Here is a 27,475-nt window from a genome sequence, read left to right as displayed (position 1 = left end):
CACCCTTTCAGATATGTGTTATTTAATTTATTATACTGAATGTTCTGTTATTACTGTCTATTCTAATATGACGTGCTTCTTTCGCTTTGTAAACAACACCATGATAAAATTCTCGATATTTCTATACTTAGCGCAGACTCCAAGATGTACATAATAATGGCTGTTAAAATATACCTCCCATGTAAATCCACATGTATCGTAACCTATGTGCAAACGCTATGTCGATTTCGCTGTGTTAAAAATTACAATTAAAAAAAACTTACAGAACCTTTATCCTTATTCTGAGGCATAACAAAAAGATCTATTGCATTAGAGATCGGAAAAATGTACAAAATCAAAATAAATTAAAATTCCGCGAAATTCCATGAATGTTTTTGGCGCATTAACGTCATTTCAAAACATGACGTCATACGAATGAAAACGACAAAGCTGAAGGTTTTTCCATTGCGTTTACCTTCTAAACTCGGATAATATTGCATTAAAATAAAATTTTGAGGTAGGTGTTACTCTTTTTCTATTCTATTGCATTATTCGCACATTTACTGATTTCAGCAAGTTAACATGGCGGCTCCTTGGTTACAAAATGTCAACAGTGAATTTGACGGTAGCTTACGAGACAAAAATGTAAATTAAAAATGGCAAATGTTGGGTTTGAGAATTATAAGAATCAATCACATTTTTTCTATCGGTTATTTAAGAAATAATTCATGCCAGCTACAGATTTATTAGATTTTTTTAAAAATTTATCTAACAGCATGTAACAGCATGTAACAGTGGGTAAAATAGAACAGCCACACACACGGCATACCCACCCTCGCTTCAGTTTTTTTTTAATTTTTATCCTGCCCCCTTCTATGGTTTTACTAAGAGTTCTTATATCTTCCTGTATTTGCCTTTTATTAGGTCTGGGACACAGTTATCGTCCTTTTACACTTTCGTTGTTACGAATATAGTCCCTAATGCGGACAGAGTTTAACATTTTGTTCATACACCTTCCAAATTTATTTCCTTATATTTATGCATAAAATAGTAATCTGGAGGTGAAATTACATGTATAAACAGTTTAGAATAATTTTTACATGTAGGTAAATGAGTGATCTGGTCCAGTATGAAAAGGTAAAAAATTAGTATGTCTAGATCTGAAGCTGTCAGACTATATTATACACCCACTCTACATAAAATTGTCCTTAATTTGAGTGACAGTTTATATACTTTTCTATAATTTTCATAAAATTTGTCCCTTAATCAATACACTTCACTGTAAAAATATGTTTTGGATAGAGCAGGTGCGAATTTTTGTTAAAAATGTTTTGTTGTTTTCTGTCTTAGATAAATTCCCTACGATATAACTGTTTTCTCGGACCAATGTTTGTTTTATGTCTGTCTTATTTTACTATCGTCATTCTGTAGGGCTGTTCAATATAGCTTTTATAAGAACTCTGTGACTGTTTTATAAATTATTTATATATTCCGTTATTGTAATTCTTATTCAATGTTATGACTATCGGCCTCATTTAATTTTCTCATTACCCTTTTTTTTTTTTTTCTTTTTTTTTTTTTTTTTTTCGATAACAAATATTTTTATTCAATCATTTCCTGATATATAAATACCTAAGTAGCACAGGTCGCATACTTAGGGGCCCCTGTATTTTAACAGCCTCACTTGACCAGGGAAAAAATCAAATGCATTTAAACTTACAATAGTTTTACATACATACATGTATATTTAAATAACCAATACAATCGATTTTACCTGTTAAGCATCACTGTAATACATAATCACTATCGTATATCCGGTTCACTGACTAACATGTGTTTATTTAAACTTGAAAACTATATATTTGATTGAGAAAATTTGAATTAGAAATTATTGATGTGATTGAACAAAAATTGAAATTATTCTGTAATATATAAGTATGGATTATAAAAGGATAAAGCACATGTGGTAAGTACTAATGTATTAAGAAGCATGATATATGTGGTAATTTACTAATATACATAAAATGCACAGACATAGATTCAAATATCGATTACAATACAAATATTTCTTTCTGTAAAAATAACTTATTGTTCACTACGTTCTTTCTAAAATACAATTAGATTATTATATATGGAATCGAACACACCTTTAGTTTAGAGCAGTAGAACTAAGTATATCTTCTTATATTTTTTCGATAAAGAGTTCAATTTTTGATCTGCATATATACTTTATATCCGAGCGTAGCAATAGTAGTTTTAATTCGTTTTTCATTTGCAATTTCAACAGGCTTTGTATAGACTGCATATTCAGTTTAATTTTATCGAATTTGCATTTATTACGTTTTTTCCAAATAGCCCATTTAAAATAAAGTATTATTGCATTAACAATTATATTATTCGAATTATCTGTACAGATTCCTATTAGAATATCTTTTTCAACGAGCATCTCGTTATTTATTAGGTTACAAAGTTGTAAATTTCTGACAACTGTTTCTATCAATGGTTTAACATTATTACATTGATAAAATAAATGCTCGAGTGTTTCAATATTATTATTTTCATCACATAAGTGACATTTTCCATTTGACATATGCATTATTTGCAGTCTCTTTTCGGTATATATAATCCTGTGTATACATTTCCATTGAAATTCTTTAATTTTTCTATTAATATCCATTTTACTGAGATTTAGCCAAATTTTTTCCCAATTTATTTACTCGCTTTACAAATTTTCCCATTTTGTTTGACACTTAGGGGTCTCAGTTATGTTTATGTTTAACCCTTATTTAATCATGATTTTACGAAATGGCAAGAAAACATTATACACCAATACTTCAAGGATATTCACGTGCTAAAAAACACCTCATTCCAAACATAAATTCCACCGCCGTCAATCGAAATTCCCCTTCTAAATTTAGCACTTTTTACAACTGTGTCAAAGGTGGCAATGCTGCTGCAGCCAGATTATTAAATAAAAATGCACGTGGATATCCACAAATATTCCCGTGCAATGCCAGAAAATGACTAACTTGATCTAGATTAGCTTCTGATAATACTGTTAGGTCAACAGTGAACGGGAGAGCTTTTTCGTTTTCCTTTTCCTGTGACATTACATGAAAATCTCAAAGCCTTATTTATCTGGTTACTTGAACAAAGCCAAAGTGTGGTAAACAATATGTAGGACAACCCGGACGGGAAATTTTTTAAACGAACACAGGAACATCTATACCGCTTCCGGAAACCTAAGAAATTCAAAAGTATAATTTACCAACATTTAGGTAAACACAACGACAATATCAAATTTATAAGATTCCAACCGCTCGAAACGATCCAAAAACAACAAGAGCAATCGCATAAACAATTTGAAGATTCCCGTAAAATTATCCAACTGTCTTGGATTAAACGACTTCAGACAGCTTATCCCCTGGGTCTTAATGACAATATACTTTGACAAGGGAACATATCTACAACTTCTTCTATTGATATCATGAATATTGTTGATAAAAGACAACGTAATAATAGGTCTCATGGCAAACGTATCAATCGAAATCAACGAATTAAACATCGTATAAATTATACACTTGATAATTTCCTATCTATATTTAAAAACAATGGTAGGCATCAACTGTTATGTAAACTGGGTCAAATACCAATTAGTAAATCACATGATATTTTCCAGGAGTGTGACACAATGTCTTTTTTCAGCCCACTCTATGAATATTCGCGTATAATTACAGCTTTTTGACACCATCGATAAACCTGAAGATCATAAACGGCACTTTCTGAAAATTAAATGTATTGATTTTATCCACTTATCGAGTATATTTAATGACTCTACCGTTCAAAACTTTATACCTCCCTATTTTGATAACACAGAACCACCCATTATTTCGTACACATACAAAAAACCCAGCAAAAGTTTAATTTTTAATTATACGTCAGTAACATCAGACGTCAATTTAGAAAATAATACTCCTCTAACTTGAAACTGTGAATCGTTGAAGTTTAGATATGATCCGTATGGCCATGTTATTACGGGGGACCTCAATATCGCCTAAGGCAGAGAGGTTAAACACTTTTTGAAAAAAAGGACCAAAATATCGTCCTCCATCTAAAATAGATTGGAAACAGTGTCGTCAGGTCACAAAAGACGCTCTTTCCTCGTATTGTAAAAATTGGTGTAAACGGGAAAAATCTGATAAAAAATCTCTTGATTCTTATTTAAATAAATGTATGAATGTTGTGGATATTCGTATACCACATTTTGAAAATAATTCAAAAATAAATAAAAGAGTACATAATACGGCTTTTTCTAGAATAAGAAATAAACTTAAAGAACTTTCAAAACGGTCTGTGTTTGTACCGGCCGACAAAGCACCAAACAATGTGGTGGTGGTATGCTGTAAATACTACACAGACGTTCTTAAGAATGAAATTTTAAATCCATCTATATCCAAGTCTGTACGCTCCACAGAGAGTCATATAGTAAACAAACATATCATAACCACATCACAGATTAAAGCATCTTCTGAACATTTGAAGGTCCCTACTATGTATTTGTTACCTAAACTACACAAAAAAAAAAACAGTAAACAGAAAATATCGTTTCATCTCGGCCTCTAGTAAGTGTTTTACAACTAATCTGTCAGTGCTTTTAACTACTTCCTTATCTACTATCAAAGAATTATTATTAACTTTTGTAATAAAATATATGAAAATAGTGGAATTAACTATTTTTAGAGTGTAAAAAATTCTTTGGATGTTTTAAATATAAACTACGTGCTTTTCATGGTCCTTTTGATTCTGTTGACAGTTTTGACTTTTCAGCTTTTTACACTACACTTCCACACAGTCTTATCAAAGAAAAGTTTTCCTATTTAATTAAATGGTCGTTTGGTAAATCTGAATGCAAATATATTTGCTGCAACTCATTTAAAGCCTTCTTCTCTAATGAGAAAGGTAAATATGCTAGATATACTTACTGGAGGTGTAATGAGATGATTGAAGCTGTTAATTTTCTCCTTGATAATTTTTATGTACGTTTCGGCAACAAAGTTTATCGACAGGTTGTAGGTATTCCTATTGGCACTAATTTGCACCCTTTTAATAGCAGACTTGTTTTTGTAAATTGCATTTAATTGAAATATTCAACAACACTTACCGTTATATTGATGATATTTTTTCGTTAAATAACCAAGAATTTACTGAATATACTGCCGAAATCTACCCAAAGGAACTTACTTTAAATAAATCAAATGTAAACGGTAATAACTGTCCTTTCCTAGATTTAGATATTTCAGTTTTACACGGGAATATCCACACTAAAATTTACGACAAAAGGGACGATTTTTCGTTCCCTATTGTTAATTTTCCTTTTTTTGGATGGTGATGTTCTTTTGGCACCATCTTACGGTGTTTATATATCACAACTCTTTCGCTATGCCCGTGTCTGTTGTGACGTTTTCGATTTTGATGAACGTAATCTATGTATTACTGGTAAATTATTAAGTCAGGGATTTCGTTACCACTAATTCTTAAAATTTTACTAAATTCTTTCATAGATATAAAGATTTGGTTTTGAAGTTTGGTTGTACCTGTAGAAAACTTATTTCAAACGGGATAGCACATCCTCATTATTACGGAGATGTTGTTTACCGTGCCCGGAAATTTAGAAACGATCCTGGTAAACTTATCGATCCTTTAAATAAACTTATTCTAAATGGTTACCAATTCAACACTGTAATTAGATCTTTGAATATTGTTTTTATTGGTATTGATATTGATTTTGTTATCAGTAAATTAAAAGCAAACTAAATATTATTTTTATATACATATGCACATTCATGGATCTAGAATCTGTCGGTACCTGTATCTTGGCATCCATTGGATGTTGGATGTGTAATGATTGATAATTTAGTCTTAGATGCATGATTTTCTTTTATTAGTTGTTATTTGCTTTGAACTAGCTGTCAGTAACTGCGAGTACTCTCAGGATAAAATTCGAATATCACGGCCGAGGCCATGTGTAAATTTCCAACAAATCTATGGCTTCCATGACTTATTTCTTAATTAAATTTCAATTCAAAGTAATAAACTATGACGTCTTGTACATAACAGCCATCAGTATTTAATAAAGCGCACACTTGATCAAGCGTCTCTGTGAAGGGTAATAGAGTATTTACCATAGGATAGAGTAAATTGTCTCCCTCGTATTAACCAATCAAAATCTGGCATTTTGATATAAAGGTATAATAAATGCATTTGTAAGGCGCAAAGAAGGAACAAAGTAATTATATTAAATTTCGGTAAACAGGAGATCACTCAAATGAGAAATATCTTCCTTGGCCAATATTACAAATGTGTTATACGTATCTCTACAAGTCCAATACTCCGAACGCCTATATAAGACTTAAAATCTTTACATACATACACAAAGATGCAACACAATTAAAATGCATTATTAACCATATTATTGATCAATTTGTTTTTCATTACAAAAAATGCAGATTTAAAGTCCTTTTTTCCATTTCATTCAATGTCATAATATCTGTCTTTCTAATATCTTTCATGATTTTTAACGTTTTATTCTTTTTTTTTTAAATAACGTGATATGAATTATCATGTATATGTAAATGACCATCTTTCTATTTTTCTAGTTTATGTAGCTGACTTTGAAAACAGCCTTGACTCAATGTTTATTCAAGACCTTGATGACGATTACAACTGGAAAGTACATTCGGTAATATATGTAACTTTCAAATTTCAAAAGTGCCAAATAAGATGCGGACTTATAGTAAAAAAAAATGGTGGTAGTAACAGTGGTTTTAATTGGCGTAATTTTGGTTTCAAAAATATACATGCATCCGATTGAAGCTTTGTTTAAAAATATCTAATAATGCAAAAATACACTTGTTTTACATGTAAGTCATTTGATATATTTTCGAATCAGATCTTGAGAAAAAAAAAACACATTGAATTGCCTTAGAATTTGGTCATTAGTGGTTATTTGTGGCCAAATTTTTACATGTTTCTTAAGGCCAACGGCTAAAATAGAAGGGAAGCATTGCTTTAGTGCGATGAATTAATATTCTAAGTTTTTTTTTATACAGATTTAAATTATATTAACTTGTTGTTGCATTTACAAGAATGAATGATACGTTATTTGTGTCAAAATATTTTTTCATACAAATTATTTGCAGAAACAAAATGAGATTTTATAAACTAATAATTATCGAACGCAAATAATGAAACGAGTTTGAGCGTTATTTCCATGTGAAGATAATATAGAGTCAATTATGTTTTGTTCTCATTATCGGCACATTAGCCTCTTGAAACCACGAGAGTGCAGAAATCTACGTTTATTGTGCTGTTGGATTGCTATCTCACATTATCAATAGTAATTATGCGAAATGTTTTTAGCAATCATTTATGGAATATTTGTTCCGCAGAACACGTCTCTTGTATTGTTGAGTTGTTGTCTTATTTCATTTAAATGATTTTAAGCTCGTATTTGCTGAGAAGAGTTTACGTTTATTTTCAATAATATATTGTAAGTATATTTGTTCTGCAGAACGCAACACTTAGTATTAGTACTGGTCCTTCCACAGCTTATAAAGGCAATTACTACTTATATTTTGAGACATCGTCACCTGTGAAGGAGGGATCTACTGCAAGATTAGTATCACGAGACTTCATGTTTGGTAAAAGTATTGCATTTTTTTGTCGGTTTCTCACTCAAACTAATGATCTTGAAATCAAATTTCCACCTGAAATATGTTTTTCAATAAAATGGAACAATTGTAATTTGTTTATGTGATTTTTTTTTAAAAACGCAATAATAAAAGAGAGGGGCAAAAATAAATATAGTATGTACTTGAAAATATTCAGTCTATATATCAAAAAGGCCCAAAGTTGTAAAGGAGAAGGCATTCCTTTAGTTACGGAAAAACTGCTTAAATTATCTCATTTTGATATCCTAAAAATATACTTAAAAAAGTTGAAAAAAAAGTACTTTGCCACAAACTGTCTTAAATTATAAATACAAAAATGTTGTCTTCAGTAAGGCTATTTGATTGAGGGTCCTCGGTGACCGAGTGGGTTACGTAGGTAGTGAACCACTGTATCACTATCCTGTCAACACTGAGGTTGTGAGTTCGAATCTCGCATGGGGCGGGTGCACTCGACTCCAATCTTAATTGATTAGGACTATCAGTTTTCCTCCCGAAGGTCGGTGGTTTTCTCCGGGCACTCCGGCTCCCTCGCCAATAAAAACTGACCGCCACGAAATAACACAAAAGTGTTGAAAGTGGCGTTAAACAATAACCAATCATATTTGATTCACTAAATAATTCGTTTTCGATAATTCAATAATGATATGTTTATGACGTTTATACACCTAATTGACTAAACTAAATATTCCCTTTGTCAATTAAAAAACATAACTTTGAAAAAGCAAAGAAGTTTAGTTTTTTTCAATAACAGGCGCTTACAAATAGATTTTATCGAACCTACTTTTTTGGGAAGATTTAGGAGAAACCTAACATGAAAGATATTTTTCGGTTAAAGCATATAGTCGTTCAGGAAGTCTTCTTTTTTAAATTAAAAGAGTTACATATTCCAATGAGACTCCATCATACTTAAAAATCACTGACAATAAATTACACTGCTCTTAATATTAAACTATAATCATTTTTGAGTGCTTTTTTGAAAACATTTATCAATTAAGATCGTTTGATAACTAAAGGTTTAAATTGTAGAATCCTCTGGATGCCTAAAATTTCATTACCACATGCATGGATCTTCAATGGGAACTTTAAATGTATATCTAGGAAGCAGACAAATTTGGAAGAAAACTGGAAATCAAGGAAATAAATGGACACTTGCAAAACTTGACCTACAATCTAACAGTTTCAATAGCTCAAAGGTATGCAGTAATTCAAAAATAGGAATACAGAAAAATGGGTTGTATAAAACCAATCGACATATATGCTAACATATATGTAAGGAGCTGTGGTATGATTGCCAATGAGACAACTATCCACCACAGCTCAAATGAAGTGGATGTAAGCAATTATAGGCAACCGTTTAGCCTTCAACAATGGGAAAAAACCATACCGTATAGTCGAATATAAAAGGCCCCGACATGAAAAATATGAAACAATTCAATTGAGAAAACTAACAGCCTTATTTATAAAAAAAAAACAGTTTACAAGAAACAAATATGACAGACATGAACCAATGACAACCACTGACCTACATGCTCCTGACTAGGGACAGACAAAGAATGTGGCGGGATTAAACATGTTTGTGAGCGCTCAACCCTCCACCTAACCAGGGACAGTGGTGTAACAGCAAATCATAAGAACAAACTATAAAAATCAGTTGAAAAAGGTTTAACTCATCAGATCGATACAAAACAGAAAAAAAAACATCAAGCAAAAACACTGACCGGACGTGGTAGGGTATCTATCCATCCCTCATCCCTAACCAAAAAAAAACAAAAAAAAAAAACACCAAGTACAGATCTGAGTGTACTCGCAGTAACTGACAGCTAGTTCAAAACCAATAACAACTAATAATAAAAATAACGTATCTAAGCTTAAATATCAATCAGTACATATCCAACATCCAATGGATTTAGTGTAAAGACAAAAAACATGATCTTATGCAATGCCAAAATATAGGTATCGACAGAGTGTAGCACCGTGAAATGTGTATACCAATAATATTTAGTGATGTTTAATTTACTGATAACAAAATCAATATTTATACCAATAAAAACAATATTTAAAGATTTAATTTAGTAAACTTTAATGTTTTAAGTAATTTGTGGTAACGAAATCCATGACTTAATAATTTACTAGTAATACCTAGATTACACCCATTGAAATCCAAAACGTCACTACAGACACGGGCATAGCGAACGAGTTGGGATATATAAACAACGTAAGACTGTGCCAAAGGAACATCACAGTTCAAAAAAGGAAAATTAACAATAGGGAAAGAAAAATCATCCCTTTTGTCGTAAATTTTTGTGTAGAGTTTCTGGTGTAACACTGAAATATCTAAATCTAGGAAAGGATAGTTATTGCTGTTGATATTTGATTTGTTTAAAGTAAGTTCCTTTGGGTAAATTTCAGCAGTATATTTAGAGAATTCTCGATTATTCAACAACAAAATATCATCAAAATAACGTTTAGTGTTGTTGAATTTATCAATTAAATGAAGTTTAGACTGTCCCTCTGGTATCTTTCGTCCCTCTTTTAGACTGTTCTTTACTGATTTTGGCAATAAACTGTGATTCATAGCAGTACAGGAATAAGTCTGCTATTAAAGGGGCACAATTGGTGGCCTACAACCTGTTGATAAACTTTATTGCCGAAACGTACATTAATGTTGTCAAGGAGAACATTAACGACTTCAATCATATCATCACACCTCTAGTAAGTATATCTAGCATATTCACCTTTCTCATTTGAGAAAAAGGCTTTATATGAGTTGCAGCAAATACATTTGCAATCAGATTTATCAAACGACCATTTAATTAAATAGGAAAACTTTTTTTGATAAGATTGTGTGAAAGTCTAGTATAAAGAGTTGGAAATTCAAAACTGTCAACCGAATCAAAACGCCCATCAAAAGCACGTAATTTATCTAAAACATCCAAAGAATTGTTTACACTCCAAAATGGTTCATTTCACAATTCTCATATGTTTTATTACAAAAATTAATGATAAGTTCTATAATAGTAGTTAAGGAACTCGTTGAAAGCACCCAAAGATTAGTAGAGAATACTTACTAGAGGCCGAGATGAAACAATATTTTACGGGTGTTTTGTGAGTTTAGGAAACCAATACATAGTGGTAACCTTCAAATGATCAGAGGAGGCCTTAAGCTGAGCTGTGGTAGTATTTACTGCGCGACTCTCTGTGGAGCGTACGGCCTTGAATGTAGTTGAATGTATATTTTCATTCTTAAGGACTTCCATGTAGTATTTACGTCATACCACCACCACATTGTTGTCTGCTTTGTCGGCCGGTACGAACACAAAACGCTTTGCGAGTACTTTATTTGTTTTTCAATCCTAGAAATGGGCGTATTTCTTACCCTTGTATTTATTTCTAAATTTATTTCTAAATAGGAATCAAGTGACTGTTTGTCTGATTTCTCCTGTTTACGGCATTCTGTACAATAGGATGAAAGAGCATTTTTAATAACCTGACGACACTCTTTCCAATTTATTTTCGACGGTGGACGATCTTTTAGTTCTTTTTTCAGAAAGTTTATAACCTCTTGGTCTTAAATGATGTTGAGGTCCCCTGTAAATACATGGCCATATGGATCATATCTAAACTTCGATGTTTCACAGTCTCATGTTGAAGGAGCATTATTTTCTATACTTACGTCTGATGTATCTGACGTATAATTAAAAATAAACTTCGACTGGATTTATTATACAAATAAGAAATTGTAGGTGGCTCAATGTTATCAAAATATGGAGGTATAAAGTTTTGAACGGTAGAGTAATGAAAAATACTAGACAAATTAATAACATCAATACCTCTATAAATGTATTTTAATTTTAGAAAATACTTTTTATGATCTTCAGATTTGTCAATTTGAGGGACAAAAAGCTGTAATAATACGTGTACACTCATATTTTGGAATGAAAAACGATATTGTATCACACTCGTTATAAATATTATGTAATTTACTCATTGGCATTTGACCCAGTTTGTATAATTATTAATGTACACTATTCATACAAGGTTCCAAACTGCACTTGAACCCTATCTTTATTAATTAAAAGATGTCACATGATCTGTTTTCTACTAAAAGAGAGGCGAAATATACCAAAGGGACACTCAAACTCATAAGTCGAAAATAAACTGAAAACGCCATGGCTTAAAAAGAAATAACCAACAGGCAAACACCAGTACAAAAAACACAACATAGAAAACTAAAGACTGAGCAACACGAGTCCCACCATCAATATTCATTTTTGGACAGATAAATCAATGATAAATCTTAATAAATATGATATTCAAACAATGACACAGTGGCATAGCCTTGCATACATTGAAGTATCTGATTCATATGCTATCCATAGGGGAAGGGCAATTTGTATGTGTTATGTCTGGGCGGAGATAGTTCTATTCTTGACAGCTTACCTAACAGTTTGTTTATAAAAATATCTTGAAATCTATCAAAAGGTCTATTTACTCTCCAAAGCATCATACGTTTGAAAGTTCGTTAATAATATGGTTAGCACGAATTTTCACAGTATGTGGTATAATAATAAATGTTTTAGAAGTTGTGTCACTTTATTTCAAATGTACTTACATCACATCTTCTTATCTATATATTATGTAAGAGAAAACATGTGGAATATATGTCAATCAGACAACAATCCAACGACACAACACACAAAAAGACATTTAGATATCACCAAACGAGCTTTTATGACAAACAAGACTAATTGTCTATACAATATATGGATAATATAGGGACCGGAAGCATAATCAGAAAAATCATATCCTTTAGTAAAAGGTTATATCTCAGAACATAACATCAAGTCAAAACTACATGAGAAAATCTAATGGAATATATCATCTCAAGAACTAAAACTATAATTATTTCTTCAGATATATTTTGAAGCTGTTTGTGGAACAAGTCACACAAGTGATATCGCTATAGATGACGTTGAAGTACATCCATCAAGATGCTGATATTCTTGAATTACGCAGAATATTTCCTTGAATTTATGAGACATGATTGGTAACGAGGAACTTCATATGTGTCACAAACATGTGTTTTTAGCGAGACTTCCTTTTTTGTAAATAAATTTTGAAAAATTGTGAATATATGGCAACAATACAAATTTTAAAGACCAATAAATACGATCCTATATCGGAGTATTTTAAATGTAAGTGACTTATAACAAATCAAAATTAAACATCAGCATTTTTATCGACTGATTAGTTTCAATCAAATTGAATTTATGAGATCAGAGTTTCAGAAAAATCGATAGAATCTTTTCCTCGATATGCATAAAATAAATGACTAAACCGAATTATTATGTGCCAGGTTGAAATTGTAGATAAACCAGAGTTTTGTATCCATGGTATTGTTAATTGTATGGTGGCTTCTTTAAATTTGTTTGCGTCTTCGCCTTTTATTTTCTTCTTTCAAAATTTGTATTGAATGAAGATTATGACACAACATCACGAAATCAGACAATCCCAATATATAAAGCATAAGCGTAAACAGGTTGATAAACACTTGTATCTCGGGAGCTTACTTTAGTAGATTGATAAGGTCATCATTGTTAAACAAATCTATGTTAATTGTTTTGATGAACTGTAACGGACTGTCCAAATGACCGTTACATTTTATGTATTTTGCCGCTTATGTTTTCATTGAATATTCTTTCATATGTTTTTTTTACGTATTGCTTGTCCCTAAAGTTGAATTTTGTGGCGTCAAGATGTGAAACACACTTTTATGTGTTTGTGAGAATGTTGAAGGCCTTCAGGAGATGGATATAAAAATATAAGAATGTTGACATGGAAGAGAAAAGATTGTAAAGGACATTTATCATAGACACAATAAAATGATGATATTGAATGTATATAAAATGACATTGTACATAATAAATTTGTATATATATGAACATGATGAACTTGATATAATATAAACCAGTGCCTAGAAAAAGCCCCATGACACACACAATAGAGACTTCACAATAAGAAAAATGTCAAAATTCTTCAACGAATGAATACCGTAAAATGTCGTTACTGTGCACATCAAAACAAACAAAGAAACAAAGACGAACTCTTAACAAAGAAAAATATTGTGGAAAAAAGTTTTGGTGGCCTTGGGCTGTTTTCTGCTCTTTTGTCGGGTTGTTGTCTCTTTGACACAATCCCCCTTTCCATTCTCAACTATAGTAATCAAATACATCAAAAGTTGACATGAACCGATATGAAATAACCTTCTTAAATGTATTCTTACTTATTATCATTATTATTATAAGTAGTATTAAAGGAGGAAGTAGTAGAAAAATAAAATATTTGAATAAGCTTTGGAAAACAAAATACTTGTTTTTGCTGAAAAAAAAAGATCTTCACTAAAAGACAGAAATGTATGTCTTTAAATAATCTTATATCCATTATCTAAGTTTATATAAAAATAAAGCGATGTGGTTTGATTTCAAATAAGACTAATATCTACCAGAGACCAAATTAAACGAAAGTAGTCAACTATAGTTCATTGAGCTGATTTGAGTTATTTATGGCAGCCAAACAAGACATTCATTGGCAAATTGTCTTTGAACTGTTCCCAAAAATTTTGAATTACAATGGTTATAATATTAGACTACATTTCGTAAAGAATAAATAATTAAAGCCTTTGTTATAACTAATAAACTATGAACAGTAATTTTTTTTTTAGATCCTACAGGATTTTAATTTTGTAGGATATTAATTTTATCCCATAGGATATATTAAAAATATCCTACGGGATTATGTCTTTATCCTATAGGATTTCTAAAAATCTTATAGAAAATAATATCCTATAGGATATTGACACGGATTTCACTCGTTATGCCGAACCAAGCGAGCTTTATCAAAAAAAAATTTAAATTGTTTAACCTATCCGCAGAGGTATATTATTGCCAAGTTTGATGATTCTACCTTAAAAAGAATGTGGTTCCAATTTGCACTCATGATCCGAGAAACTGTTTTCTTATTTCTTTGTATTTATTCTGAAGTGATGTTTATCTATTTGCCAAATTGTCTTTGAATTGATTTGCAAACCACTACAGAATGCCCACCGACCTTTCAACACAATGAAGGATTTTATCGCTGTCAGAACATTCAGAAATCTGAAAGCAACACTACAAATTAGTACAGCTACCACTAGTAAAATGTCGTAAATATATGCAACGAGGATAGGCGAAGTCGTGTAACAATCTCGGAAGCATTCCGTTAAAAGCTGTACAATAGCACTGAGCCCGATGATGTCAACGTTGGAATGGCACAAACATAGAAATAATGAAGATAAATATCACGAATCGCATCCGTCCATTATATTTCAAGAGCTGATCTTCCTACATAATTTAAATATACCATCGAATAAATTCGTCATTACCAAATACAGTTTGGAAAGCTGACCATCTTTCCTTTTAATTTTGAGTCCACAAACAAATGTAGCAATGCCGTTTCCGATTACACATAGCACAAATATATTCCAAGTAGAGAATTTGATAAATGTATAGCCCGCTAAATGGCTATGCCACTCTGAGGTATTGATAAAACTTGTTTGGATTTGCGGTTTGAATAAAATATTTGCATCGACATCTTGTCAGTTATATTTTTCTATAAACAAATGTATTGCCAATGAAAGCAAACAGTCATAATTTGTGTGTTTGAAAATTTTAACATGCAATGTACTTGTTGAATGTTTACTTAGTGTTAAGAATTTTCATTTAGCAAACTAAAATACCTTAATATGATAGTTGCATGAGTAGTTATCGGTAAAAAAAACTAGGAAATAATTCATTATATGTATATATATAATAAAACTTTTTCGAATCAATGTGTGATTATGACTGTTTTTTGAGACATGTCAATGTACATAGCAATTGGTTTATTGCACAAATTAGTTTAAATATTTACAATATTTCTTTGGTTTTAATTGCAAAAATTAGTTTAAATATTCACAATATTTCTTTGGTTTTAAATGCAAAAATTAGTTTAAATATTTACAATATGTCTTTGCTTTTAAAACCACAATGAAAAGCAGATTAATAACAAACACATTGCATTGCAAAATTGTCAATAGAATATCTTTTCTTGAAATCATAAATAAAAGAACAAGGCAAACTTACACACAAAAATAAAAAAAATGTAAAAGAAATATTGCATATATGATATTTTATGAGTATTAGATCTTGAACATAATTATGTTTGCAAGGACTGTTAGGTCTGCGCAATACTATGCAGATCCTTGTTAATTTCTTTTAAGATTAATATGATATATTTCATAATAAGTGTGCATTTATCTATTAAACGTACATATTAAAAATACTGCGGGTTTAAGTATATCGTGTAACGACCGCTTGTTTTAAAAAAGTTTTTGTCTTTTGTTGGGTAATGTATGACAAATATATGTTGAAAAACCTCGCCCGTGGTTATAAATTATGTAATTCATTGACCGCTCCCGATTTGTGTTACTTCAAGGCATATTTTAGCGGCGATCGATGTCTTTCAAAATTACTGCACTTTTCTTGTATCCCTGGTGCTTTCGACTGGAGAACCGTCGCACACAAGCATCGCACAAGTTGGCACTCCGAGGCGGGTGGGGAGCAAGAAGGTGAACTGTGGTTTATTCTTATCAATAGTACCGCTTAAGTCGACGCTAGGGGCCGTCTTGACCTTGTTGTAGGGTATGAATGATTCGTTCATTGTTGAAGACCCTACATCAACTGTCAAGATGAAGAACAGGAATAAAAGCCCTGTTCCTTGATAATTTTCTATGTTTTCTATGTATTTTGTGCGATTTTGTCCCATGTACATCTACTCCATATCCTTTCATTTTCTATTGATTAATGAAAGTTTAAAAAAAAACTAATGGCATGTTCAAACGAAAAAAAAAACAGAACCACAACCAACTGTCCACACAGCAGTTCATAGAAAATTAAAGAATACAAACCACACTAAGAAACTACATCTCCAATCTTACAACTAAACCTCACAGATGAAAAATCTTAATTTTATGCAGATAAGCAAAGATAGTTTTACATGGTTGAGAAAAGCAATTGGTCTGATTGGTCAATTTTCAAGTTTCTTCACCTCTAAAGCACAGAACCAAATATTTCAAAGTTCATAGTGAGATCCCTGACAAATAATTTTCATTTTGTACAAATCTGTGGACAAAATGTGTCGTCAATGAGACTACACAACTACAACTTGAACCTTACACATGTCACCATTACCTTCATTTGAACTCAGTTAGCAAGACTTAAACAATAATGTACTGTACAGACGGTACTTTATAAAAACTTAGTTCATCTCATTTAAATGAAAAGTAGGCACATCAACCATAGCAAGAAACAAATTCTTAATTCTTTAATTTCAATATTAGACAAAATCTCTTCCAATTCAGTATATTGATCAATTGATTAATTTCGACCTATTGGATTTCATAAGGTTGATAATGTAGTTTCATTGCTGATATTTATCATTGGTTTAGATGATTGGCACCGTTAGAGTTTTTTCTCTCAAATCTTGTTTGCGAAGTTAATAGAACGTTCTTATCAAAAAAATCAATAGGTACAAAATATGTCACGATGACCCTAGTAAATAAATCACGACAAGCTTATTTCAAAAGGAAAAAATCTGTCTAGGATTTGATTGTATTCAATACTGTCCATGTATTGTTGTGAATTGATCTTCAATGATGATTTCGTCTCAGTACCGTAAAAACATGGAATGGTTCTGTCTATACATGTAGCATTTAGCCACTTGACATTAAGCAGCCATAAATCAATCCTTAAGGAGTTAATTTGGATGGGTACGGGAAAATTTACATACCGATAAGAATTGATTTGGACACTTCTCCAAGAAACGTCGCATTTTTACTTGCTTTCAAAGGGTTGCTTGAATTGAAATATGATAGCAAATAGGAGTTTTGTAATAAGATAGGAACATTTTTTCAACTGAAAACTTGAACAAATTATACAATCATCTGGCCATATTGAATTAAACTTTGCCTAGTCGTATTCACGGGCTATCTATTCTATAATGGGACAACCATATCATTGTCTTTTCACAGCTGGAAATAAACAAGCTTACATTAGACAGGATAATAATGAATATCAGCGGTAAAAAATTAACATGCGTAGCAACAGATGGAAATGAGTAGTCAATCCTTAAAAATCGTCCTGCACCCCCCCCCCCCCCCCCCTCGAATATCAAATTGTCGTTCCCTAATCATTTGATGACCAATGAGACACCAATTAAGCTACCTCCTAGTCAAAATAATAAATTGAGGTTACTTGATGAAAGCAACTAAAAACTTAATGTAAATTTGATATTAGTCTCCTTTGGTCTTGTTATATATCTTTCAACTTTTTCTTACGCTGTTTTGTTGTTTCGATTCTGCCACCGCTTAACCGAACATTTTACTTCGTAAAATTTATCTCTCAAAACACTATTTTTCTTGTTTATAAGACTTCATCACAACCGTAAAAGATAACAACCAAATAATTTTCCAAAATTGCTCGTAATACATGTATCCTCGGGAACTTAAGAATAATTTTTGACCGAAGAAATCTGGAGATTCAACATGAGAGTTTTATGCATTTGACATAAGTGAAATATAATAGTAACTCATACACCATAAGTGATAGAGACTTATGGTCTTTTGATTTGAGGTCTTTTTGATTTGAATAGAAAATAAAGCCGTAAAGTATCACATCATTACATGTTCTATTATTTTACTTTTGCTCGTGATTGCTTCTCCTCAGAAACCATTTAAGATATCAACAAAACATATTGTCCATCTTAATCATTATTTAATTTTTCTATAATTTGTTCTATTGTACTCTGAGACCACTGTCCCAGGTTAAGGGAGGGTTCGGTGCCAGCAAACTAGTTTAACCCCGCAACATTCTGTATATGCCTGTTCCAAGTCAGGAGCCTGTAGTTCAGTGGTTTTTGTTGGTTCATGTCTGTTATTTTTGTTTTCCGAAAATTGTTTTGATATAAATTAGGCCGTTAGTTTTCTGGATTGAATTGCTTCATATTTTTTTTCATTTTGGTGCCGTTTATAGTCGACTATACGGTATGGATTTTTCTCATTTTTGAAGGCCGTACGGTTGCCTGTAATTGCTTACATCCACTTCATTTGAACTTTGGTGCATAGTTGTCTCATTGGCAATCATACCATATCTCCTTATTTTTATCATGTTTACTTAATTAATTATTATTTATGACATGTCGTAAATCATAAATATTGAAAGAAAGGATATATTGCCTTTAAATGGGAGTTATCTCCCCTCTAATGATTAAAAAGAGCTGTATGCTGATATAACTTATTAACCATTGATAGTAGAAACCTAGGATCTTTTGATTTGAGGTCAAGATTTAAAGCCTAGAAATAAAGGACAAGGTCAAAGTTTAATTTGACGTTCTAGATTTTGACCCTGCTGTAACTTTTTATTGGTACATGGTGAGTCATGGGGTATTTTGCAATCAGTTGCCAACATCCGAAGGTCAACTGATCTTTAGTTAACTGGAAATTAATATTTTCTTATACAAATATGTGCATTTAAGGTTTGTTTTAAACACTTTTTTCCGCCAAATTGTTTTCTTGGGTTGTATAAAGGTTTCGAAAGGTGTCGCTTGGTTGTTAGGCATAATATTTATTGCGCTTTTGAAGCTCGCCCTGTTTAGTAGTAACCAAACACATTTTATTGTAAGAGTTATCTCCTCAAACGCTGTTTTAATGTTTGCGCATCTCCTCCGTCACCAAAAATGATATCGACAAAATTCTTTTTTCTTCTTATTGTTCGTTATATCTTAAGGAAGTTATGACTAATCTGTACTGAAGCGTTCAAGTGGAATCAAATAGGAGTTATATATCCTTAACAATTTGATTTGTCGGTATGGTTTTTTAACTCAAAAACCATAAGTCGTATAGGTCTTCTTATTTGAGGTTCGTGAGCCTCAACTTACAAAATGAGGTAAGGGTCATTTGTCATGGTCATGGTCCTAATTTTGACTTTTGGTTCTTCCTGCAACTTCTCTGAAACTTTAAATAGAAAGAATTAAAATAACTAATGCAAAATATTTGCTTTATTGTCAAACATTTGGTCTAAAACAATCCAATTACATCTTATAGGAGTTATTGTCCCTGAGCTGTTTAGATTTAAGGTTAATTACTCATTATTCTAACTTCGTGCGCGATAAAGCCACTGGTCTTTCACAAAAGTCGGGTTTCATATGAACTTGAAAAATGTCAACCGGAAATAACCTTGAGTTAACCGGAAGTGACATTGAATAAACCGGAATTAGCCATTTTTGCCATTTCTTCAAGGAACAGTACACGATAAACATTTTTATTGAATAGGCATTTATAAACCTATCATTTGAAACCGGGAATGACCTTTTAAAGCGCGGAATAGTAAATGATCTCTCTTCATAAAAAGTGTATCACATGAGCCCAGAAGTGACATTTTTAACTGGAAGTAGCAAATTATCTCCCTATTTCAGGCAAAAGTGTATAGAAACTATATATTTTTTCAATCAGTGTAAATACAGCTAGCATATGCGACCAGAAAAACATTTTCTAGACCGGAGTAGCAAATTATCTCTAACTTTAATTTCATGAAAAAAAATAGAGAATGACATTTTTTAATCAGTATGAATAAAACCTATACTTTGATGTCATTACAATATAAACTTTTAGTAAACAAGAAGTAGCTTCTCATTAATTATTTAGAAATCTAATGGTGAAAAGACCTTCACTTGTTCTATGGACATTTGGTTTTTAATTTTTTACAGAATTGAATGTTGTTTTATGAAAAAAATGTTCGCACGGAAAGAAAGTTACGAATCACACTTTGCATTGAACGCTTCTAGTTGAAAATGTGACTATGTTTGTCTTTTATTTTGAATACATTACAAAAACCGTTGCAGCATTTGATACCTACATGTATATTTATTCTCTGAAATACATTATTATTAAACATCAACCACGAACAAGGTGTAAAACTAGTGTTGAAATTTCGATGGGCGCTTGAGCACCTACATAAAAAGCAACACTCTTTCCATATTCTATTTTGAGGTTTCCTATACATAAATAGGTAACAACGGGTGATTTCTCTTGCAGCCTATAAACAATCATTATATGTTTAATTGAACACCTACTGTACATATTTGATTATAGAGACACAATGAAATACAGAATTGGGTTTTATGGTAAAAAAAAAAGGTGGGTTCCGCTCAAAATCTCTAAACAAAAGTCTATTATTTGATATTTGTTCTAAATACTACAGTACTGTGGGAGTGTTAATGTTCATGGGATCAATGTCTATATACATGTACATTGTTAAAAAATAATCAATTACAGTTAAATTCCAGATTTGAATAAAAATTCCGAAAAGAAGGAGTTAATTTGTTTTTACTATATTCCTGCACTAAGAAAACCTTGTGTGATCATTTTAGATTAGTTTGAGGTTGATAATTTTCTGCCGTACTGAACAAGTTAAATGGGCGTTAAAATATTGTTGTTCACATGAAAAGAAGCAGTTGGTTCTTAAGACTATAAAAAATCAATATATCATACAAAACACATTTGACTTTGAATTTTTACGGTAAATAATCCAGATAAAAACCATTTAAACATTTTTTTGCATGATAATTACACGTACATGAATTAGTTTAGTAATTGTGTGCTTGGTCAAGCATACGGTATGTATTTTTTTTAATCGCCCAATACCTTCAGTACATGAATTCATATTAAATGATTTTGTAAATGTCAAGTCCACAAATCATTATATTATTCTACAAACTGTTTTTTGATAATATTTGATAGTTCTCATAATTACTAAATGCAACATTACTAAAGATGTACTTTCAGCGATACCTGCAAACATATAATTATAAAAGAGGGACGAAAGATACCAGAGGGTCAGTCAAACTCATAGATCGAAAACAAACTGACAACGCCATGGCCAAAAATAAAAAGACAAACAGACAAATAATAGTACAGATGACACAACATAGAAAACTATAAACTAAGCAACACGAACCCCACCAAAAACTGGGGGTATTCTCAGGTGCTCCGGAAGGGTAAGCAGATCCTGCTCCACATGTGGCACCCATCGTGTTGCTTATGTTATTACAAATCCGGTAAATAGTCTAATTCGGTAAGTCACATTCTAAAACTCATTGTAATGAATAATACTTTGCTCGTCATTATTAAAATAAAGAGTGGTGGTATGATTATGAGACAATTATCCACCAAAGTTCAAATGAAGTTGATGTAAGCAATTATAGGTAAACGCACGGTATTCAACTATGAGAAAAACCCATACCGTATAGTCGGCCATAAAGGCCCCGACAGGAAAAATGTGAAATAATTTAATAGAGAAAAATAACGGCCTATCTATGACAAAACAATGTACGAAATATAGATATGACAGACATTTACCAACGGCAACCACTAAACTACAAGCTCCTGACGCACATAAGAATATGGTGGGCTTAAACATGTTTGCTCCGCCTAGCCCGAGACAGTGATGTAACAGTACAACATGAGAACAAACTATACAAATAAGTTGAAAAGGGCTCAAATAATAAATGACGGGTGGATTTTATAATAAAAGCAAAATGGGTTCCACTCAAAACCACTTCGCAAATGTCGATCATTTAATATTTGATCTAAATACTGCAGTTACGTAGCTGACATAAGTGGCATCTACTTTTATTTACAATCATAGGAACAACTTCTATATACATTGTTCAGAAATAAATTTTCGAATTAAGATAGTTGATGAATGAGTATACTTACTATACCACTGATATTTTTTTTTTTACTAGCATCATGATTAACGTATAATAGTAACAATCAAAATTTATTACTTCAAAGATGGAATAAAGAAACCAACGAATTTTACAGTTGTAGTTCTATATTTGAAAAAACTTGTGGATAAAAGAAACTGTATATCTGAAATTTCACGAATTAAAAGTTCGATACCAATCGATTACATGCACATTTTAGAAACTGGTAGAAATATTAATGAAAAAACAAACATAGAATTAAAACTTTCTGATGAAATGTTTATATTAGATAGAAATGACAAAAAAAATCAAACCTAAAGAATAGAAACTCAAATATATTCGAGACATAATTTATAAAGATTTAGCTCCAAAATGTCAAAATAAATGGCAAGACATTTTTGGGCACGATTTTAATTGAAAAAAAGTAAAAAATAAACACATTAATTAATTATATATGATAATAACAAACCGTATAGGAGAAAACAGTCACGATGTTATGTGGTTACCTTTTATGTCTCTTTAATTTGCATTAGGTAATCCATTGTTCAAAGGTGCACTCGATTATGTTATAATGTTATATTATTTAGAGTTCTTTTTCATTTATTGTCATAATAGATAATATTTATTATTATTATTATTATTATACTATTTTTTCTGGTAATAGATACAGAAATTGTTGTATCTTTGTAAAGAATAAAGTGGACTTTTTCAAGCCTCCTGCTTCCCGGGCAGTTGGTTTAATTGTAAACGGGGATCCTTAGCCTGCATCCTGGGCAACTGAGGAAATTGTAAACACAGGAAAGTTTTGGAATAAATAAGTATCTATTGAAAAAAAACCAAAAGAAAAAAAAAATAATGCTCTGTACTCCTTAAGGTAAGAAAGTAATGACCCATGTTTTCTATGGGGTTCTTTTCTGTTCAATATTTTGTTTTCTGTGTAGTATTTTGTCAACCGTTGATTGTCCGTTCTTTTATTTATTGACATTATGGTATTTGTCTTTCATTGACCATGGAAGTATTATCTTTACATTTTATATACGTCCATGCTCTAACTTATGGGTTTTTATTTTCATGAGTCATGAACACAAAATTGTCTGTTTATAGGTCCAATTCATTATATTGATAAAGAACGATAATTGATATATGATCAACAATTTCATGTTACCTAAACGCTTAGTCTTTGTTCCTATTGCTAAGTTTTTTTCCCTTATTTTGTAAACTCCAAAATAATGTTTTGTAATATGAATAGAGATTTACCAATACTTCGGTGGCCAATTACAGTTAAATTTTAAATATAAACAAAAATTCCGAAAAGAAGGAGTTAATTCGTTTTTACCAAATTCTTGCACCAAAAAATCCAGGAGTGATAATTTTAAATTAGTTTGAAGGCGAAAATTTTATGACATATTGAACAAGTTAATGGGCGATGAAACTGTATTTTTGTTCGCATAAAAAGAAACACTTTGTTCTTAAAACTATAAAAAAAAACAAAACCTAATAATCCATGCAAGATACATATGACTTGGAATTTCCATGTGAAATGGCCTAGATAAAAATTATCATATTAATGTTTTGCATGATTAGTTATTTAAGTATTTGTTTGCGTTGGTTATAAGGTATATCGTCAAGCGTACAGTATTTATTATTCCATCGCCCAGTACCTTAATACTTGCTTTCATATTAAATGATTTTATAAATGTCAAGTTCATAAAGTATCATATTATTCTACCAACTACTTTTTGATAACATTTAATCGTTAACTTAATAATTACTCAAAAGGCAACATCACTTAATAGATACTTTCAGCGTTACCGGTAAATATATAATATCAAAACTCATTTTAATGAATTACTTTGCTCATCATAGGCCGTTAAGTTATTTTATCTGATCTTATCTGATCCTATCTAACTCTATCATGATCTTATCTGATCTTATCTGATCTATCTTTATTTTACTTAACTGATCTATCTTTACCTTATCTTAACCTATCTTATATTATCTTATCTTGTCACTCTTTAACTTAACTTATATTATTCTATTTTATCTTATGGTGTCTAATCGTTTCTTTTATTATCAGATCAGATCTGATCTGATTTTATTCTATTTTATCTTATCTCATCTTATCTTATCATTATCATATCGAACCGTACCGTACCGTACCGTACCGTATCTTATCTTATCATATCTTATACTGTCGTATCTTATGTTATCTTATCTTACCCAGCTTTCTTCATAATTACACCAGACACCATCACTTAATAAATACTTTCATCGATACCTTCAAATATATAATTATAAAACTCATTGTAATGAATTACTTTACATCATTATATAAATAAGCATCATGGCCGCTATCTTATCTTTTCTTATCTTATCTTTGCTAATCTTATCTTATCTTATCTTACTTTATCTTATCTTATCTTATCTTTTCTAAGCTTATCTTATTTTCTTCATCTTATCTATCTTGATCTTATCTTAACTTTATCATCTTATTTATCTTAATTTTATCTTACCTTATCGTATCTTATCTTATCTTATATAACAGACAACATATTCCAGACCCTTTTTAAATATAAGAATTAAAATCCATCTCGACGCGTTCTTTCTACATCCTACGTTAACAGTTATGTTTGTCCTTTTAAAAATATTGATATTGGTTTTTCGTCCGCTAATCTTCTTGTCCAAATTTTAAAACAAACATTGCGACTTTTCGTTTCATAGGGCAGTTCTGCGATAGTCTGTTAGTATCATGGACCTATTCACCTTACATCCTTCAATTTGTATATTTATGATTCCGGTTTCACTGAGGGCAAACGACAAGTTTTTAGAATTAGACTATTTAACGGATTTGTAATAACATAAGCAACACGACGGCTGCCACATGTGGAGCAGGATCTGCTTACCCTTCCGGAGCACCTGAGATCACTCCCAGTTTTTGGTGGGTTTCGTGTTGCTTAGTCTTTAGTTTTCTATGTTGTGTCATCTGTACTATTATTTGTCTGTTTGTCTGTTTGTCTTTTTATTTTTGGCCATGGCGTTGTCAGTTTGTTTTCGATCTGTGAGTTTGACTGTCCCTCTGGTATCTTTCGTCCCTCTTTTCTGATTCAGGTCGAGAGACATAAAACAACTGGGAGCTTACAATCCAAAATTGAATTAAGAACAGCCAAAGCCATCGAGGGTTAGCGTTGAGAGAAGGGGTTCCAATCTTAGTTGTAGAACAGTAACTCATTTTTTACTTTATATTTGATTTCAAAATATTTCATCCTCATATGCTCCGTGGTTGCTTAAATGTTTTAATTGTTTCCATATGTTACAACGAGATTGTATTTCTGTCGTATGATACTGTGACCTATTTTAGCGAGTACACGAGGTTCAGGGACCAGTAGATATGTATTAGTCCCACACTAACTACAATAAATATGTTTACGTATTGTATAATATTATCCTTTATGTATGTACCAGATTTTGATCAGAACGATTGTCGTTATATGTATGTTTGCTGACGCAGCAAAACGTACTTTAAACGTATTTACCTGTACAAGTATAAAAAAGTAAGCTTTCGTATTATTTACCATTTATTAAATTGTTTATATATTCGACGCAGGCAAACAGCAATGTGTCAATGTGGAATATATGGTCGGGGGATACTGTAAAATTCAGAATATTATGGGAAAATAAATTATGTGATGTATGCCTATGCTATTCCTATGACAAGGAAGCGTAACCAGAAAGTAATCATTTCATCACAATACGTGATGTTATTTTCTTCGCCTACACATAGGGAAAACGGTACCGTAGTATTTATTCTGCCATAGACGACAATACTAACATTTTCTAAATTTACCACTTTTTATAATAAACACCTGGACAAAACAGTTATGCTCGGCATTAATACTTTATTATTCTGCTTTAGAAATTGAAGTCTAATAGTATCATGACCATCTTCGAACGGAGCTTGTTTATAGTATTCATGCCCACCGTCATTTTACATCAAATTTTTGAAAATTTGATAGTCTTTTCGAAAAATTCTCAAGAAGATATTTCAATGGGTTTCAAAATTTATATTGTAAATATACATACTGCAGTTATTCAAAAATAATAACAAAATATATTTTACGCTTACATCCAATCACAGCATTCCTAAGTTGACTTCCTTCATCTGCCTTGGGTACACAAAAGGCCAACCTAAAGCCGGGAAAATGTAATACTATTTTTTTCCTATACCGCTGTGCTTTTTTTCAGTTATATATATATATATATATATATATAGGTTCAGACATGCATTGAGTGTTATACGACATTTCCCCAAATGATCATGAGTCAGTTTAATTTTCAAATTTAAAATGTGAGGCTTTTCGAGTGTTTTAAATATTTAAAATTTAACTGCTGATAGTAGAAAAATATCTTAATTGACGGAATACGTCGGTGGAATCTGTTTCTAATGATGTTAAGTCGATATTTTTTGGAAGCATTATATTTCTTTTTAGTAAATTGTTCTTTCTATATGACGTCAGCAGACATGGTCACTCTTTTCCATGAAGAAGAGCAAGAACTTTCAACTTCATTATTGAATTTTGATCAATGGAGAACTGAGACACTTTGGTTGTGAAAAAAATCACCCGGTTGGTAAAAGTAGAAATTGGCTAGAATCAGAGAAACATTTGTTAAAAATTGACGTCCATGCGACATCTATATTTCTTATAACCTTTGACAAGTAATTTTTAGATCCAAACCTGGATAGCAATTATATAATTTCTTATGGCATTACAAATGGTATTACGGCTACAAGGGTTCTTAAAAGTGCAATGATTTTAACTTGCACAAAAGATTCGGTTTCCAGTACCTAAAACATTAACTTTCAATTAACTATTAAGAAAGTAATTTGAAACGTCTCCTCCCATGTAACACGTCAATTTAATTTCAGAATC

General features: G+C 31.3%; 1 protein-coding gene across 30 annotated transcripts in view; it reads left to right on the top strand.

Moving 5' to 3' along the window:
- The window catches only part of LOC127704232 (fibropellin-3-like), a 103,024-nt gene that overhangs the window by 23,012 nt on the left and 52,537 nt on the right, over positions 1-27,475 (top strand). Inside the window, exon 7 of one of the 30 annotated variants that reach the window (XM_052208392.1) lies at positions 6,636-6,718. The exons of the other annotated variants lie outside the window; for them this stretch is intronic. Coding sequence (XP_052064352.1) covers positions 6,636-6,718 — 83 coding nt within the window. The remainder of the gene's footprint in view (positions 1-6,635; positions 6,719-27,475) is intronic. 30 annotated transcript variants of the gene reach the window in all.

The sequence above is a fragment of the Mytilus californianus genome, unplaced genomic scaffold, assembly GCF_021869535.1.
Source record: "Mytilus californianus isolate M0D057914Y unplaced genomic scaffold, xbMytCali1.0.p SCAF_1, whole genome shotgun sequence".
Lineage (NCBI taxonomy): Eukaryota > Metazoa > Mollusca > Bivalvia > Mytilida > Mytilidae > Mytilus > Mytilus californianus.
This window is presented reverse-complemented; position numbering and strand designations above follow the sequence as displayed.